The following is a 19,390-nucleotide window of genomic DNA, read 5'->3' on the forward strand; positions in this document are numbered from 1 at the left end:
GCTCACTGCAGCCTCCGCCCCCCGGGTTCAGCAATTCTCCTGCCTCAGCCCCCTAAGTAGCTAGGATTATAGGGGTGCACTACCACGCCCAGCTAATTTTTGTATTTTTAGTAGAGACATGATCTGCCCACCTCGGCCTCCCAAAGTGCTGGGATTACAGGCGTGAGCCACCATGCCTGGCCTTTTTTTTTTTTTAAATAGAGATGAAGTCTCACTGTGTTGCCCAGGCTGGTCTCAGACTCCTGGGCTCAAGTGATCTTGCCGCCTCAGCCTCCCAAAGTGCTGGGATTACAGGCATGAGCCACCATGCCTGGCATGGATCATAATTTAAGCACTTACTATATGTTAACTTTTAAATTAGCTCAGGTACTTGCGTGCAGGCTCCATCTAATTTTCATTTGTTTTTGGGTGGCGGCAGAGTCTCTACTTTGCACACAAGGAAAGATTAAGGGTTCAAAGGTTAGGCACCAGCTGACAAGTGGCCAATCTGAGATCTGAACCCAGGGCTGTCTGGCTTCTAAGGTCCACTCCACTTCACAATAACAGCTTTGGGAAACGGTCCCAGCCTTGGAGAGTTGAACCCAGCTCAGTCTGGCTTCCAAGGATTTGGTCCACTACCCATATCCTCTTCTTGGAGAAGCCCCAGACTTTATTCTTGGTTACCCTATATTATCCTTTATACAGCCTATACCTCGACTCAGCTACAGACACCTGGTTACCCACTCTGCCAGCTGGGAAGGAACAGACACTATTTCTCCTTTGCCTGCCCCCAGCTGAATTCAGATATTTCCTTGGGTTTACACCTAAGAAGACGATACAGAAATATAGCCCAAGCAGCCCTGGACCTCCAGCCTTGGAGTAGGCAGGGTGGAGGGGGTGTGAGTGAGTGGTGCCATACACTTGTCTGCCCATCATGAGCTGGGCACCACGCTAAGTGCTTTACACATCTGATTGTGCCAGTTCCTCCCAACCACCCAGGGAGAAATAGTTTCTTCTTTGGAGACAGGGCAGGGAGGCTCAGAAAGGTCCTCTTCCAAATGGGCACAATTCAGATCTGACTCCATGGCTGGAAGAGTTCACAAGAGTCAGCTAAGCCAACAAGGGGCAACTAGTCACGAACACTTACTAGGTGCAAAGAGCAGCGCTGGGGATGAGACCTGCAGGGTATCTCCACATCATTGGGACCAAAGCTCCTACATGGAGAAGGGGGACTGGAGGAGGGTGTGCAAGGGGACTTATCTAGTTGGGGAGGAAGGGCTTCCCTGAAGAAGAAATGATGTCTGAGAAAGTTTGTTTTGTTTTGTTTTGAGACGGAGTTTCACTCTGTCACACAGGCTGGAGTGCAGTGGAGCAATCTCAGCTCACTGCAACCTCTGCCTCCCAGGTTCAAGCAATTCTCCTACCTCAGCCTCCTGAGTAGCTGAGACTACAGGTGTGTGCCACCACATAGGGTTAATTTTTTGTATTTTTAGTAGAGACGGGATTTCACCGTGTCAGCTAGGATGGTCTCGATCTCCTGACCTCATGATCCACCTACCTCAGTCTCTCAAAGTGCTCAAATTACAGTGTGAGCCACTGCACCCAGCCTGTTTTATTTTTTTTTTGGAGACAGAGTCTTGCTCTGTCACCCAAGCTGGAGTGCAGTGGCATGATCACGGTTCACTGCAACCTCTGCCTCCCAGGCTCAAGCAATCGTCCCACCTCAGCCTTCCAAGTAGTTGGCACACACCACCATGCCTGGCTAACTTTTGTATATTTTGTAGAGATGGGGTTTCACCATGTTGTCCAGGCTGGTTTTGAACTCCTGGGCTCAAGCAATCCATCTGCCTCAGCCTCCCAAAGTGTTAGTATTACAGGCATGAGCCACTGCATCTGGCCAAGAAAGTTATTCTGGAGCCTAATACTACCAGTACTAGAGTGAAGTCCTTGGAACTTTCTGAAGATACACACATCTGAAGGCAATGAGCTCCTGAAAGGGAGTGTGTGGTGAAGTGACAGGGAGTTAAGGGAGCTGCACGCCTGGGTCGTCTCTTGGGCCTCGGACACTTGACTCAAAGATCGGCACCCTGCTGTCTTCTAAGGATGCCACTCAAAGCAGAAACCATCCCAAGGTCCTCTTTTTTCAAGAGAGAGGAATACACAGAAACCTCCCAGATATGCCAGGTGAGGTGGCTCATGCCTGTAATCTCAGCACTTTGGGAGGCCAAGGCAGGTGGATCACCTGAGGTCAGGAGTTCGAGATCAGCCTGGCCAACATGGTGAAACTCTGTTTCTACTAAAAATACAAAAATTAGCTGGGTGTGGTGGCACGTGCCTGTAATCCCAACTACTAGGGAGGCTGAGGCAGGAGAATTGCTTGAACCTGGGAGATGGAGGTTGCAGTGAGCTAAGATCATGCCACTGCACTCCAGCCTGGGCAACAGAGCAAGATTCCATCTCAAAAAAAAAAAAAAGAAAAAGAAAAACCTCCCAGATAGCACCAGTTTTCTCCACTGAGGAAACATGGCTTCTGTGTAAAGATCCCTCCCTCAAAGCCTTTTCTCCCTAGACCAGTTCCCAGGCACTGTCCCAGAGAGGGGTGTACAGTGTCTGATCTCAGGAACAGGCCCGGGCACCCCCTTGTGAGACACTCTGGAGAAAGCTGTGCATGCCATGGCCACATTCTGATAATAGCAAGCAAGTTTCATGCAGTTACTATGTTCCAGTCACGGTGCTTCAGCCTTTGCTTGTATTCTGAGTTAATTCTCCCTACAATCCCTTGGAGACACTGTAAAATCCCCATGGGAAGAAACTACAGATCAGAGAAGTGATTACTGGCTAAGCCACACACAGCAAGTTAGCAGGAGGGCTGGGACACGAACCCAGCCCGCTTGCTCTCTACTGTCCAGGTGTTCTCAATAGTAACATCATTTCCATCTTTCCAAAGTCGTCACACTGCTGAGAAGCTGCAGAAGAGCCATTCTTCCACATGGCGCTCCTAAATCATGGCAGGGAAGGGTGAGCAAGCTAACAAAAACCAGGGCACAAACCATGTACTGACGGAGGTAGGATCCCCAGAAACCACGTTACTCAGAGAACAGCAGGGATTTTCCTGGGGTCACACAGCACTCCACCAAATCCCAGGTCCAGAATACAACCTCCACCACACTCTAGGCCTGTAAACTAAAGCAACTAGAAGCTCACAGTGCCATGCAATCTCCGAAATCATAAGGCCAAAGAACAAGCTATCCACTGGGGTTGGTGAAGAAAGCCTCTGAGCCCATCGTGGGCCTCAAAGCTCTTCCTGTAAAAATGGGGCTATAGCCTAGCTTGTATTTTGCTGGTTTAGTCCTGAAGACTTAGATTAAAGGCGAAAAAAACTCAGAGCCTAGTATCTAGTAGGTGCATAATAAATGATAAGATGTCCATTATCGCTGCTGCTGGTGGTGGAGGAGTGCGAATTGTCAGTCTGGTTAGGTCCAGCCTAATTCCCGGCCTCCCTGCAAAGCCCCTGCGGGCTATGCCCGGGTGCGAAGGCGGGGGGGCGGGGGGGAACGGCGCGAAGGGAGGGCGGGGGAGGAATTTCTGGAAAACAAACTTCTGGGCCCTCAGACGACTTACTTAGCAGGGCGCAGCCTAACCCGCGCTTGGCTTCGGAAGCCGCGAAGGGGGTTGTCCCCTCTCTCCCGAGCTTTGGCTGCCGCCGCCGCGTACCGGGCGGTCAGCCAAGCCCCCAGAGCCCCTGCGCTCTCCCTCCAAAGCAGGAGTGCTGGGGACAGGGGATGAGGTCGACTTTCGCTGGCCAGTCCCAGTTGCCTACGCCCCGCACTGGGGGACAGGAGCCGAGACGCACCCAGGAAGGGTCCTCTGCCCGCCGGCCCCCGCGAAGAGGAAGGGACTCCGCGGAAGGGGGCGGGGAGGAGGAGTGGTCGGGCCGCTCCGGCCGGGATTTGCCTGGACTTGAAGACGTTCAAGAGCCCAAAGCCCGGAGAGCCTCCAGAAGGCTTCTCCCTCATTGGCCAGGAGTCCGAGGGAGACGAGGAAGGATCCGCGGCCCCGGGGGGGAGGGGGGAGGGGGAGAGGGAAGGGGAGAGGGAGAGGGAGGGGGCGGGGGAGGGGGGAGGGGTGTCGAGGGCCGCGGCTGCCAGTTGATGCAACCGGGGTCCCGGGTTACGCGCTCGGTTTTCCCTCCCCGAGCCCGGGACACACCGACTCAGCTCCGGACAGCCTGCGGCTCAGACGCGGCTCGGGGTTCCGGGGAAGAGGGACGTCGCGCGGCCGCCGCTTACCTCTCCGGGGCCCGAGTCGCCGACGCCGCCCGGGGCGAACCGCAGGTAGTCCTTGAGCTCCGCGCGGCACTCAGAGTCCGCCACGATCATGGTGCGCGCCAGGACCCGGTCGCGGCTCGCCGACGACCCGTGCACCCGAGCGGGTTTCGGACGGACGCCCGAAGGAAGCCGGGACTGGTCGCCGCCGGGGAGCTTCTAGAACCCCGGGGCGTCTCTCGGGGCTCCAGAATGCTCCGGAATCCGAGAACCGCCGCTGCGGTGCTGGACTCTTCCCCGAGTCGGGCTTTGGGAACGGCGAACGGCCTCGGGGGCCGGGGAAGGGCCGCAGCGCAGGGGTTTTCACGGCCTCGGAAGTCCGCAGGGGCCAAGGTTGCTCGCGGACCCAGCGCTCCTCAGCATCCCCGCCGCGGAACTGCCAGCGCTCGCCGGGCTCTGACACCAGCAGCTCAGCCCGCTGCGGTCCCCGGGGGAGGGCGGGGACACAAAAGCCCCGCGGTCCAGCCAATCAGAGGTCTGTTCCCTCGGGGAGGTGGGGGAAGCTCCGCCCCCTGGAGTCGGTGGCTCCGCCAATCAGCACCGGGAAGAGCCCGGAATTGTGGGAGTTGTAGTCCGCCTCGGGCGAATGTTGCAAACTTTTGCAAGACGGTTTAGTCAGATCGCTGGCAATACCAGACAGCAGTGACAGCCAGAAGAGTCATTAGGGTTGCGTGATGAAAAGGGACTTCACTGGGCTAGGCCAAACAGGCGAGTGTGAAATCTCCTAAATCAATTCTTCATCTTTTCAGTTCCTGGAGGGACTGGTTTGGGTTAGGAGAGGTTTGGCTCCCGTCCTATCCGGTGCTGCTAATTATAGAACTGAACCCCAGATGTTTAGAGGTCAGAGGGCACAACCCTGCTCCCCCTAGTCTCGGGGAAGCTCCAAAGATGCCAGACACAGGGGATTCACCGTATTTGTGGAGCCTCAGGAAAAGCCTTCATGCCTTGAAATGTCATTGGTACCTTTGTGTCGAACCTCAATCCCTATTGCTGAAAGTTTTCTTCCTTCTGCTACCAGTCCTGGCTTCCACCCCTGCCACCCTCCTCGAAACTTTGTAACAAGGTGTTCTGCTGGATCTTTGCTCACCTCTCCCTCTGGCCACTCCTTCTCTGACTCCTCTTTCGCTACCCACTCCCTAAAACGTGGGTGCTTCCCCAGTTTCTGTTTTTTTTTTTTTGAGACGGAGTCTCGCTCTGTCGCCCAGGCTGGAGTGCAGTGGCCGGATCTCAGCTCACTGCAAGCTCCGCCTCCCGGGTTCACGCCATTCTCCTGCCTCAGCCTCCCGAGTAGCTGGGACTACAGGCGCCCACAACCGCGCCCGGCTAATTTTTTTGTATTTTTAGTAGAGACGGGGTTTCACCGTGGTCTCGATCTCCTGACCTTGTGATCCGCCCGCCTCGGCCTCCCAAAGTGCTGGGATTACAGGCGTGAGCCACAGCGCCCGGCCCCCCAGTTTCTGTTTTTATCCCTCTTCCCTCCAGACACTCTCCCTGATCTCATCCACTTCCTGGCCTTCAACTCGTCTCTTGCCAGAAAGTTGCCTCTACCAATACCTCAGCACCTCCAAGCTAAATTCATTTTCTATTCATTTCAAACGGAGCCTCTTCTGTCACAGTTTTCCTTCGGACCTCCTTTTTTCTTGTTTCCATTTTAAAGTTATTGTTTATTCTAGACAGGGAATCCTGTCAGGGGTGAGGGTGGATAAGACCCCCAAGTCTCCCTCTGAGACTTCTAAGTCTAGCCTTACAATTCCAAAGACGAAACCAAGATCGGGCCATTGCACTCCAGCCTGGGCAACAGAGTGAGACTCCGTCTCCTGCCTCCAGCTTCTTGGGGAAAGGAGATTCATCTCACCTTCCCCTGAGCTCCCAAGGCACTTGAGCTGGATCTCTTTTAACATGTATCACATTCTACCTAGTTTTTTTTTGTTTTTTTGTTTTTTGTGTTTTTTTTGGTAAATAGAGACATATGTCTCAATATGTTGCCCAGGCTGGTCTCAAACTCCTGAGCTCAAGCAATTCTCTCACCTCAGCCTCCTAGAGTGCTAGGATTATAGGCGTGAGCTACCATGCCCGGCCACATTCTACCTTGTATTGTAATTTTCTATGTACATGTTTTATCTGACCCTTTTTTCTTTTTATTAGTATTGTTTTTTAGAGATGGGGTGTAGCTCTGTCACCCAAACTGGAGTACACTGTCATGATCTTAGAACACTGCAGCTTCGAATTCCTGGGCTCAAGCGATATTCCCTCCTGAGCCCCCCAAATCAGTCACTGGGGTTACAGGTGTGCACTACTGAGTCTGGCTTATCTGATCTTTTTAATTATAAACTCCTTGAGGGCAGAGTGTACATCTTTTGTTTTTTTTTTTGAAACAGAGTCTCACTCTGTCGCCCAGGCTGGAGTGCAGTGGCCCAATCTTGGCTCACTGCAACCTCTGCCTCCTGGATTCAAGCAATTCTCCTGCCTCAGCCTCCCGAGTAGCTGGGATTACAGGCAAGTGCCACCATGCCCGGCTAATTTTTGTATTTTTAGGAGAGACGGGGTTTCAACATGTTGGTCAAGTGCTGACATTACAGGTGTGAGCCCGCAGGGTCTACATCTTGACATCCATCTCCTGCCCTATGTCACCTAGCAAAATGTCCTGTCAATCATATGCCTTTGGTCACCGAATCTTCCTTTGCATTAACTTACCCTCTAAACTACCCTGTGTCAGCTTCAGTTTTCATTTGAAAAATTTACTATGTAATGTCAAAGTCCAGATCAATAGGCTTTACTGGTATTTCATCAGCTACAGAATTAAGATCAAACTCCTTGGGCGGGCATGGTGGCTCATGCCTGTAATCCTAGCACTTTGGGAGGCCAAGGCAGGCGGATCACCTGAGGTCAGGAGTTCAAGATCATCCGGGCCAACATGGTGAAACCCTATCTCTACTAAAAATACAAAAATTAGCTAAGCATGGTGGTGCACACCTGTAGTCCCAGCTACTCGAGAAGCTGGGGCAGGAGAATCGCTTGAACCTGGGAGGCAGAGGTTGCAGTGAGCTGAGATTGTGCTACTGCACTACAGCCTGGGTGTCAGAGCGAAACTCTGTCTCAAAAAACAAACAAACGAAAAAATCAAACTCCTATCTTAACATTCAAGGTTTGCCAAGATGCGCCTTAATTTACCCTCCCATTCTTATCACCTGCAACATCCATGTTTCTTGTTTGGCCTTAAAGTCTTTCTTTCAGAACTCTTCCTTGCAAATCTCTACCCATTGAAATAGTAGCCATCATTCAATGCCTTTATTCCTGTTTGTGGCCTGAAGCAAGACTTTAAATGACACAGCCTCCAGAAAGCTCAGCTGAAAGTAATCTCACCCAGTCCTCAACACCTTCAACACATTCTTTTTATCTCTTTCTACCACTGATCTCCAAACTTGGTGTATGCTTGATATCATGTGTATATATCTCACCACTTCCCTCCAACTGGTGATAAAATCTCTTATTGACCACGTGTGCAAACTGAGGAAACTTGAGCTCAGAAAGGTAAAATTGGCCAGGCATAGTGGCTAACATCTGTAATCCCAGCATTTGGGGAGGCCAAAAGGGAGGATTCCTTGAGCCCAAGAGTTCAAGACCAGCCTGGTCAACATGGAGAAATCCTGTAGTCATAAAAACTACAAAAATCAGCAGGGTGTGGTGGCATGTGCCTATAATCCCATCTACTTGGGAGGTTGGCCAACATGGTGAAATCCCATCTCTACTAAAAACACAAAAATTAGCTGGGTGTGGTGCGAGCACCTGTAATCCCAGCTACTAGACAGGCTGAGGCAAGGGAATAGCTTGAACCTGGGAGATGGAGGTTGCAGATTGCACCATTGCATCAAAAAAATAAAAATAAAAACAAAAAGAACAATAAAAATAAAAACAAAAATTGCTTATCAGGGTCACACAGTATCTTCTTTTGACTGCACAAGGCTGTGTCAGAGCACTTTTGTTTGTTTGTTTTTTGTTTTCTGTGAGACGAAGTTTCGCTCTTGTTGCCCAGGCTGGAGTGCAATGGCATGATCTCAGCTCACCGCAACCTCCGTCTTCTAGGTTCAAGCGATTCTCCTGCCTCTGCCTCCCAAGTAGCTGGGATTACAGGCACGCACCACCATGCCCGGCTAATTTTGTATTTTTAATAGAGATGGGGTTTCTCTATGTTTGTTAGGCTGGTCTCCAACTCCTGAGCTCAGGTGACCCACCAGCCTTGGCCTCCCAAAGTGCTGGGATTACAGGCGTGAGCCACCGTTCCCAGCTGGCTATGGCAATTTCTTAATATAAGACAACAATAAAGTTGGCCACAAGGATCCACTTTTCCTTGCATGAAAGATTTCTCTGTAGCATGTGATGCTGTTTGGTAACATATTACCTACAGCAGAACTTCTTTCAAAATTGGAGCCAATCTTCTCAAACCCTGCTGCTGCTTTATCAACTAAGCTTATGTAATATTCTAAATCCTTTGTTGTCATTTCAACAATGATCAGAGCGTCTTCACAGGAGTAGACTCCATCTCAAGAAACCACTTTCTTTGCTCAGCCATAAGAAGCAACTCCTCAAAGAAACAAAAAAAGAAAAAACCAGCCTGGCCAACATGGGGAAACCCCGTCTCTACTAAAAATACAAAAATTGGCCAGGTGCGGTGGCTCACGCCTGTAATCCCAGCTCTTTGGGAGGCTGAGGCAGGTGGATCATGAGGACAGGAGTTCAAGACCAGCCTGGCGAAGATGGTGAACCCCCATTTCTACCTAAAATACAAAAAATTAGTCGGGCATGGTGGTGGGTGCCTGTAATCCCAGCTACTCGGGAGGCTGAGGCAGGAGAATCACTTGAATCTGAGAGGTGGATGTTGAAGTGAGCTGAGATTGTACCACTGCACTCCAGCCTGGGCAACGAGAGCGAAACTCCATGTCAAATAAAAAAACAAAACAAAACAAAAGAATAAAGGAAAAAAAAAGAATAAAAAGAAGAAGCAACTCCTCATCCATTTGAGTTTTATCCTGAGATTGCAACAATTCAGTCATATCTTCAGGCTTTATTTCTAATTCTACTTCTCTTGTTATTTCTTTTTGGAGACAGAGTCTTGCTCTGATGCCCAGGCTGGAGTGCAGTAGTGAGATCTCGGCTCACTGCAACCCCTGCCTCCCAGGTTCAAGTGATTCTCCTGCCTCAGCCTCCCAAGTAGCTAGGATTACAGAGATGCGCCACCATGCCTGGCTAATTTTTATATTTTTAGTACAGACGGGGTTTTGCTATGTTGGCCAGGCTGTTCTCTTGCTGTTTTGAACACACCTACAGTTACTTCCTACACTGAAGTCTTGAACCACCTCAAAGTCATCCATGAGAGTGAAATCAGCTTCTTTCAAACTCCTGTTTATGTTGATTTTTTTGCCTCCTTCTATGGATCACATTTTTTGTTTGTTTGTTTTTTGAAGCAGAGTCTCACTCTGTGGCCCAGGCTGGAGTGTAATGTCATGATCTTGGCTCACTGTAGCCTCCGCCTCCCAGGTTCAAGTGATTCTCCTGCCTCAGTTCCCCATGTAGCTGGGATTAATGGTGCGCACCACCATGCCTGGCTAATTTTTGTATTTTTAGTAGAGATGGGGTTTTGCCATGTTGGCCAGGCTGGTCTTAAACTCCTGACCTCAAGTAATCCACCCACCTCGGCCTCCCAAAGTGCTGAGATTACAAGCATGAGCTACCACTCCCGGCCTATTCCATTTGTGAGTGCAGGTAGAGTAAATTTAGCATAATTCTTAAAGGCCTTAGGATTTTCAGAATAGTCAATGAGCACTGGCTTCAACTTACAGTCACCAGCTGCATTAGCCCCTAACAAGAGAGTCAGTCTGTGCTTTGAAACTTGGAAACCAGGTATTGGCTTCTCTCTTTGATGAAGTCTCGCTCTGTCACCAGGCTGGAGTGCAGTGGCATGATCTCAGCTCACTGCAACCTCCACCTCCCGGGTTCAAGCGAGTCTCCTGCCTCAGCCTCCCGAGTAGCTGGGACTACAGGCACATGCAACACGCTCAGCTAATTTTTGTATTTTTAGTAGAGATGGGGTTTCACTATGTTGGGCAGGATGGTCTTGATCTCTTGACCTCGTGATCCACGTGTCTCAGCCTCCCAAAGTCCTGGGATAACAGGCATAAGCCACTGCTCCAGGCCAGGCTTTTTTTTTTTTTTTTTTTTTTTTTTTTTTTTTTTTTTTTTGAGACGGAGTCTCGCTCTCTGTCACCCAGGCTGGAGTGCAGTGGCACGATCTCGGCTCACTGCAAGCTCCACCTCCCGGGTTCATGCCATTCTCCTGCCTCAGCCTCCCGAGTAGTTGGGACTACAGGTGCCTGCCACCAAGCCTGGCCAATTTTTTGTATTTTTGTAGTAGAGACAGGGTTTCACCGTGTTAACCAGGATGGTCTCAATCTCCTGACCTCCTGATCCACCTGCCTTGGCCTCCCAAAGTGCTGGGATTACAGGCATGAGCCACTGCGCCCGGCCCTGGCTTCTCTTTAGCTATGAAAGTCTTAGATGGCATCTTCTTCCAATAGAAGGCTGTTTGTCTACATGGCAAATCTGTTGTTTAGTGTATCCACCTTCATCAGTTATCTTAGCTAGCTCTTCCGGATAACTCACTGCAGCAGCTTCTCCATAAGCCTGTGCTGCTTCGCCTTGCATTTTTCTGTTATTGAGAAGGTTTCTTTCTTTCAACCTCATGAAGCAAACTATGCTAGGTTTAAACTTTTGTACTGCAGCTTCCTCATGTCTCTCAGCTTTCCTAGAATTGAGGAGAGTTAGGGCCTTGCTCTGGAATAGGTTTTGGTTTAAGAGAATATTGTAGATGGTTTGATCTATCAAAGTTTGAGACCGCTCAAACTTTCTTCCTATCAGCAATAAGGCTGTTTGCTTTCTTATCATTCGTGTGTTTATTGGAGTAGCATTTAAAATTGTTCTTTAAGAATGTTTCCTTTGCATTCACAACTTGGCTATTTGGCTCAAGAGACCTAGCTTTTGGCGTATGTTGGCTTTCGGCATGCGTTCTTCACTAAGCTTAATGATTTCTAGGTTTTGATTTAAAGTGAAAGACATGTAGCTGGGCTTAGTGGCTTATGCCTACAATCCCAACACTTTGAGGGGCCACGGCAGGAGGACCGCTTGAGCCCAGGAGTTTGAGATCAGCCTGGACAACATAGCGAGACTCTGTCTCTACAAAAAATAAGAAAATTGGCCGGGTGCAGTGGCTCACACCTGTAATCCCAGCACTTTGGGAGGCCGAGGAGGGTGGATCACGAGGACAGGAGTTCAAGACCAGCCTGGCCAAGAGACCAGCCTGGCAAATTTGATGAAACCCCATCTCTACTAAAAATACAAAAATTAGCTGGGTGTGGTGGTGGGCTCCTGTAATCTCAGCTACTCGGGAGGCTGAGGCAGGAGAATTGCTTGAACCCGGGAGCAGAGGTTGCAGTGAGCCAAAGATTGTGCCATCGCACTCCACCCTGGGGGACAGAGCAAGACTCTGACTCAAAAAAAAAAAAAAAGAAAATTAGCTGGGCATGGTGATGCATGTCTGTAATCCCAGCTACTTGGAAAGCTGAAGCAGGAGGATTGCTTGAGGAAGGCACTCCAGCCTGAGCGACAGAGCGACACTCTGTCTAAAATAAATAAATAAATAAATAAATAAATAAATAAATAAATAAAGTGGGCCGGGCTTGATTGATTGCTCAAGCAATGCACTCCAGTCTGGGAGACAGAGTAAGACTCTGTCTAAAAAAAAAAAAAAAAAAAAAAAAGCACTATCTACAAAGCATGATAAAGCGCAGCGCAATAAAACGAGATATGCTGGCCAAGCGCAGTGGCTCACGCCTGTAATCCCAGCACTTTGTGAGGCCGGCCGAGGCAGGTGGATCACAAGGTTGAGATCGAGACCATCCTGGCCAACATGGTGAACCCCGTCTCTACTAAATATACAAAAAAAAAAATTAGTTGGGCGTGGTGGCGTATGCCTGTAATCCCAGCTACTCAGAAGGCTGAGGCAGGAGAATCGCTTGAACCAGAGAGTCTGAGGTTGCAGTGAGCCAAGATTGTGTCACTGCACTCCAGCCTGGTGACAGAGCAAGACTCCGTCTCAAAACAAAAAGACAAAAAAACAAGATACACCTGTAGTGAGTCCCTTAGTGAATATTTTTGAATGAATGTGTATCAGTTACTCTCCTCTGTTGAATAACTCCTTAGAATCTTTAAGGCACTAAATCATTCCTAAAGCTTCACTTACATAGTAACTTTGTGAGAAGAAAAAGCAAAAAATTCTTGGAATTTTTTTTTTTTCTTTTTTGAGACAGTCTCCCTGTACTCACTCTGTCACCCAGGCTGGAGTGCAGTAGTGTGATTATAGCTGACTGTAACCTCAGACTCTTGGGCTCAAACTATCCTCCCAAGTAGCTACAGGTGTGCACTATGCTGTCCGGCCAATTTCTTTTTATTTTTTGCAGAGACAGGAGTCTCAGCATGTTACCCAGGCTGGTCTCAAATTCCCAGTCTCAACTTCCTAAAGTGCTGGGATTACGGGTGTGAGCCACTGAACCTGACCCAAAATTCTAATTTTTTTTTTTTTTTTTTTGAGACAGAGTCTTGCTCTGTTGCCCAGGCTGGAGTGCAGTGGTGCAATCTTGGCTCCCTGCAGCCACTGCTTCCTGGATTCAAGCAATTCTCCTATCTCAGCCTCCTGAGTAGTTGGGACTACAGGCACATGCCACCAGGCCCAGCTAATTTTTGTATTTTTAGTGGAGACGGGGTTTCACCATGTTGGCCAGGCTGGTCTCGAATTCCTGGCCACAGGTAATCCACCCAAAGTGCTGGGATTACAGGCATGCGTCACTGTGCCCGGCTTTTTTTTTTTTTTTTTTAACGTAGGGTCTCAGTCTGTCTCCCAGGCTGGAGTACAGTGGTACAATCACTGTTTACTGCAGCCTCAACCTCCCAGGCTCAGCCTCCCAAAGTGCTGGGATTATAAGCATGAGCCACCGCGCCCGGCTTTGTTTTGTTTTGTTTTGTTTTACATGGTACAATCACTGTTTTTTTTTTGTTTGTTTGTTTGCTTGTTTGTTTTGAGACATAGTCTCGCTATGTTGCCCAGGCTGGAGTGCAGTGGCACTATCTCGGCTCACTGCAAGCTCCGCCTCCCAGGTTCACACCATTCTCCTGCCTCAGCCTCCCGAGTAGCTGGGACTACAGGCACCCGCCACCACACCCGGCTAATTTGTATTTTTAGTAGAGTCGGGGTTTCACTGTGTTAGCCGGGATGGTTTGATCTCCTGACCTCATGATCCATCTGCCTCAGCCTCACAAAGTGCTGGGATCACAGGCGTGAGCCATCGCGCCCCGCCAACAATCACTGTTTACTGCAGCTTCAACTTCCCAGGCTCAGGTGATTCTCCCACCTCAGCCTTCCAAGTAGCTGGGACTATAGGTGCACACTACCACACCTGGCTAATTTTTGTATTTTTTTGTAGAGACGAGGTAGGGGGTGGGGGGGCGGTTCACCATGTTGCCCAGGCTGCTATTGAACTCCTGAGCTCAAGCAATCTGCCCATCTCGGCCTCCCAAAGTGCTGGGATTACAGGTGTGAGCCACCACGCCCAGCCTTGATATTATCTTTTGTGACCTGGTCTCCAAGAAAGAAAAGCCAGGAAGAAGCACAGACATTAAGAGTTACTGAGCTCCAGCAAGAATTCAGGATACATCACTGTCTCCGGTAATTCTCACCACAATGTTGTGAAATAGGCTATTGTGTCTCCATTTGACTGATGAGAAAACTGAGGCTCAAGAGGTAACACGTGTGGGCCAAGGTCAGCTAGCATAGTAATATGCTGAGTAAGGATTCCAACCCAGGCAGGAATGACTCCTATGCAGAAACTCCACCACTCCATTGATGAGACAAGCACATGAATATGTAAGAAGCAGACTGGCAATAGGAACTGATGCTTAAAGCAGATATATTAATTGGGAGTGAGAAACATAACTGTCAAGCGACCTGTAATTGAGAGGCCAGGGCATTCCTCTTTGTAGTAGAGCTTTTACTGAAAGCCAAACTTATCATCTGAAGGTGGCTAAGGCAGCTGGAATCTGAGCAAGTGAAAAGACGAATTATTGAACTGCTCTACTCAGCAAGTGTCTGCTGATCGAGGCTCCAGTTCCTTCCTTCCTTCCCTCTTTCATTCAGTAAATATTTATTTACCTTCTTGTCTGTACCAGGCACTGTGTCTGGCTCTGGGAAATCCAGTGGTGAAGCTAGCAGCCCAGCAGGGCCATGGCAGGGTGCCACTGGCTGGGCACATTCCTCCCCTCCCCACTGCCTTGTATTTTTGGTTGGGTAAAGATCTTCTTCTTCTGTTGCCACACTCTCAACTCTTGCATCAGCTATGTTGAGGCCACTGATTGGTCAGCTATTTTTATTCCTCAGTCACCTTCCAGTCCCAGAGATACACCTGCCTAGACTGGATTTGAAATGTTTTTGAGATGTCTTCAGCCTTAGATCCTTTTTCAGATTATGACCCTAATATGATTCTCATCTGTTCTGTATTCATTCTTCCTGAAGCAGTTTTCTAGTCTCAAATTCTGAGATCACTTTACTATAATGACCTGGTGATGGGATCATTCTGGGGGCTGTGATTTATCACCCCAGATGTCATTTTCTGAGCTCTTATTGTTTTCCTCCCCCACCGGCTAATGTCAGATACAATTCCTGCCCAGGGGGAACTTTCAGGAAAGAAGTTCCACTCCAATTGTTTTGATAAAGCCAAAGGAGACCCACCCTCCAAGGCTTAGTCACACATTAATTCAATTACTCATGAAGCAGGCATTATGCTAGGTGGGGAGGGAGGTCCTTCCTGCACAGAGCTGACAGGTGCCGAGCTGCCAAGCTACACAACCAAAATTGTCCTCTGGAGTTGTGCATTAGCAGGCTTGTTGTACTCAACCACGGACTCCCAGAAACAAAGCCAACTATCTCCTAAGAGCACTTCCCAGGAGTCAGACAACCCAGGTGCCAGCTTTTAGCCAAGTAACCCAAACTGAATTTTTTTTTTCCAGCTCTAAGAATCTGTTTCCCTATCTGTAAAACAAAGAAATAGAAATTAGCTCTAACCTTCCAGAGCCTCTATGGAGAGAACTGGTGCCACAGAGAACTGGCAGTGCATAGAATTCGTCTTCCTCGATTGCATACTGAGGACAGAAATCTTCAGGTTTGGAAACGTTTACCCTTCTTAAATAAAATGCAAAAAGTAACGCACTGGGTGCTTTTGGGCAAATTGCTTAGTTTAGTTCAGTTTTGTCGGCCGAGTGGTTCCTCAACGCCCCCTGCAGGCCAGATCCTGCTATAGCTCAGTCAGAATGGAATGGGAAAGGGCTGGCCCAAACCGTTTTGAGTTTATAGGATTGTCAGGGTCCATGTAACCGCCTGAAGGTCTTGAAAAGAGGCCAGGCAACAGCTAAGTAAAGGTCTTGTGGTTGCTGAATATTCCCCCTGCTGCCAGCAAGGACCAGAGCCCTAAAATACTTCACAGCCCGAATGCACTTCCCATTGCTTTGGCTCACTACCTCTCCTACAAGGCAGGAAGCCTCAGGTCGAGAGAGAGGAAGGAATTTACTCAAGGTCCCCTAGAAAGTTGGCCACGGAGTGGAGACTAGAATCTCGAGGTCCAGGGCTACCTACGCCTTAATAGGCTGCCCCAGGAGAGGAGCCTCACATTTTCAGAAAGAACAACTTCTCCCTTTCCTCTGGTCTCCCTTCCTTCCCCAACCCTCCACTCCTAGAGGCTCTATACATCCTATTCTCACCCTGAGGCTTGTCCCCGGAGCAACGCCTCTGGCCCGCTCCCATCCTGTCCTACCTCTGCCTATCCCCAGCGGAATTCTGTACCCCGACCCCCTCCCTAAAAAGGCCACACTTGGAATCAGGATATCGGAGTTGAAGGTTCCAGTTTCAACCCTTTCTTTGTGAACCTCAGCAAGTCACTTCACTTCTCTGAACCTGTTTCCTGTTTTATTGTTTTGTTTTATTATGTTTTTGTTTTTTTGAGACAGGTCTCGTTCTGTTGCCCAGGCTGGAGTGCAGTGGCGCGATCATAACTCACTTAAGTTTGGAGTTCCTGGGTCCTCCCACCTCAGCCTCCCGAATAGCTGGGTCTACAGGACTGCGTGTTAAATGTCAAATGGGGCAATAGTTTACCTCCACCGTTCTGTTGTGAGAATGAGAGCTTACTCATGGAAACCCCTTAACAAGGCTTGATGCAGATGAAGTGCTCAATAAACTGTAGATTATCTACATTTTTACTATTATTTTGAAGGATCTGGCTCAGTGACTGGCTGGTAGTGGTGGGTGTTCAAGAAAGGTGACTACAACCATTAATATTAAAAGTTTGGCGCACATAGCCTGGCATTTAGTAGCAGCTTAATAAACTGTGGCGGGCCAGGTGCGGTGGCTCACGCCTGTAATCCCAGCACTTTGGGAGGCCGAGGTGGGCGGATCACGAGGTCAGGAGTTCAAGACCAGGCTGGCCCAAATGGGGAAACCCTGTCTCTACTAAAAATATAAAAATTAGCTGGGCGTGGTGGTGGGCGCCTGTAATCTCAGCTACTCGGGAGGCTGAGGCAGAGAATTGCTTGAACCAAGGAGGTGGAGGTTGCAGTGAGCCGAGATCACGCTACTGCACTCCAGCCTGGGCGACAGAGCGAGACTCCGTCTCAAAAACAACAACAACAACAACAAACTGTGGCCAGTATTGTTTTTTTTGACCCCAGGACGCCCAGTGCGGTTTCAGCGTTAACACCTTAGCGAAAACTGCTGAACAGACTTTTCGCTCAGCAACAGGCTCCTCTTACGTAAACCGCACCGGCCAATGAGCAGGAAGACGGGCGGGGTTTCTTGGCAGCCAATAGTAGCCCGCAGCGGCGGCAGGATAGGCCTAGACTGGTTTACAGGCTGCATACGGAAACGAATCCCCGTGGCTCTTTGACGGGTGTGTGTGTCTTGGAAGTCTCCAGGCTCTGCCTATCAACCGGGTCCTGATTGGTGCAGACTGTGGCGGCCCGCCCCTGACTCCGCCTAGCCCCGCCTCCGCGAGAAGAGGCTGGACTGCCCCATATGCTTTTCATTTCTTTGTTTCCCCCCCTCCTTTTCCTTTTTCTTGTTTTAAATATACGTTTGGAAATTAGCCAGGCGTGGTGGCGGACGCCTGTAATCCCAGCTACTTGGGAGGCTGAGGCAGGAGAATCGCTTGAATCCGGGAGGGGGAGGTTGCAGTGAGCCGAGATCGCACCACTGCACCGCAGCCTGGACGACAAGAATGAAACTCCGTCTCAGTCAATCAATCAATCAGTCAATCAATCAATCAATCAATCAATCGTTTGGTTTTCGTTTTATACTTTTACTTCCAAATTTATATTTATTGCAAAAAATGTGGAATATAAAAAAGTATAAAGGTGAAAGTGAAATAACCCAAAATTATATTTCCCCCTCTGTGTGTGTGTGTGTATGTGTGTGTGTGTGTGTGTGTGTGTGTGTGTTTTCCTCTCTGTGTTTTTCAAGTTTTTCAGGCTTTCTGTCTTGAGCTGGCGTTACTGCTGTTCATGGATGTATTGTAAAAGCGTAAAACAGGCCACTGTGCCAGATTTTATTTAAGACTCTTGGGCTGGGCACAGAGGCTCACACCTGTAATCCTAACACTTTGGGAGGCTGAGGCGGGCGGATCAGCCTGGTCTATAAGAGCAAAATTCCATCTCAAAACACAGCAAAACAAAAACAAAACACAAAAGACTTTTTTTTTGGGAGGGGGACAGAGTCTTGCTCTGCTGCCGAGGCTGGAGTGCAGTGGCGCCATCTCGGCTCACTGCAAGCTCCGCCTCCCGGATTCACGCCATACTCCTGCCTCAGCCTCCAGAGTAGCTGGGACTACAGGCGCCCGCCACCACGCCCGGCTAATTTTTTGTATTTTTAGTAGAGATGGGGTTTCACTGTGTTCGCCAGGATGGTCTCGATCTCCTGACCTCGTGATCCGCCCGTCTTGGCCTCCCAAAGTGCTGGGATTACAGGCGTGAGCCACCGCGTCCGGACAACAAAAGACTCTTAATACTAATTGTAAAACTTTTTTTTTTTGAGATGGAGTCTCCCTCTGTCGCCCAGGCTGGAGTGCAGTGGCGTGATCTCCGCTCACTGCAACCTCCACCTTCCGAGTTCTAGTGATTCTCCTGCCTCAGCCTCCCGAGTAGCTGGGACTACAGGCACATGCCACTAAGCCCGGCTAATTTTTTGTATTTTTAGTAGTGAGGGGTTTCACCATGTTAGCCAGGATGATCTTGATCTCCTGACCTCGTGATCGCCCACCTCGGCCTCCCAAAGTGCTGGGATTACAGGCGTGAGCCACTGTGCCCGGCCAAAACTTTTAAAAGTTTGTTTCTGTAGCTGGGCACGGTGGCTCAAGCCTGTAATCCCAGCACTTTGGGAGGCCGAGACAGGCGGATCATGAGGTCAGGAGATCGAGACCATCCTGGCTAACATGGTGAAACCCCATCTCTACTGAAAAATACAAAAAACTAGCTGGGCAAGGTGGCGGGCGCCTATAGTCCCAGCTACTCGGGAGGCTGAGGCAGGAGAATGGCATAAACCTGGGAGGCTGAGCTTGCAGTGAGCTGAGATCCGGCTACTGCACTCCAGCCTGGGTGACAGAGCGAGACTTGGTCTCAAAAAAAAAAAAAAAAAAAAGAAAAAAAAAGTTTGTTTCTGTGAACATTATTGATGCCTAAGATGGGCCTGGTGCTATCCTTGTGGGGGTGGTGGCGCGGGTGAGAACAGAGTTGAGTAGTGGCCAAAATCTGACTGCCAGGATCAGACAGGTGACAAAGAGAGGCAAATATAAATAGCTCAGATAAGCAAAGACATCCAAAAATACTCTGACCCAGACACTTCCAGGCACAAAACTCTTTCTGCCTTGCATTGTCCTGGTTGTACTTGGACATGCGATGGGTCAGAATTTGGTTTACTTAATATATATTATTCAGTCCTCGGGGTT

The 19,390-nt window shown here is 49.3% G+C and overlaps 1 protein-coding gene across 3 annotated transcripts in view; it reads right to left on the minus strand.

Moving 5' to 3' along the window:
• Positions 1-4,709, minus strand: part of LOC105494561 (sestrin 2) — a 47,758-nt gene extending 43,049 nt beyond the window's left edge. For 2 of the 3 annotated variants that reach the window (XM_011763085.3, XM_011763084.2), the window contains exon 1: positions 4,269-4,707. In XM_011763085.3, the coding sequence (XP_011761387.1) occupies positions 4,269-4,358 (90 nt within the window). In that variant the 5' untranslated portion in view covers positions 4,359-4,707. Of the gene's footprint in view, positions 1-4,268 lie in introns of all 3 variants that reach the window. The other variant, XM_071097718.1, reaches the window with a different exon arrangement.
• Between the last annotated feature and the right edge of the window lie 14,681 nt (positions 4,710-19,390).

Source organism: Macaca nemestrina, chromosome 1, assembly GCF_043159975.1.
Source record: "Macaca nemestrina isolate mMacNem1 chromosome 1, mMacNem.hap1, whole genome shotgun sequence".
Classification (NCBI taxonomy): Eukaryota; Metazoa; Chordata; class Mammalia; order Primates; family Cercopithecidae; genus Macaca; species Macaca nemestrina.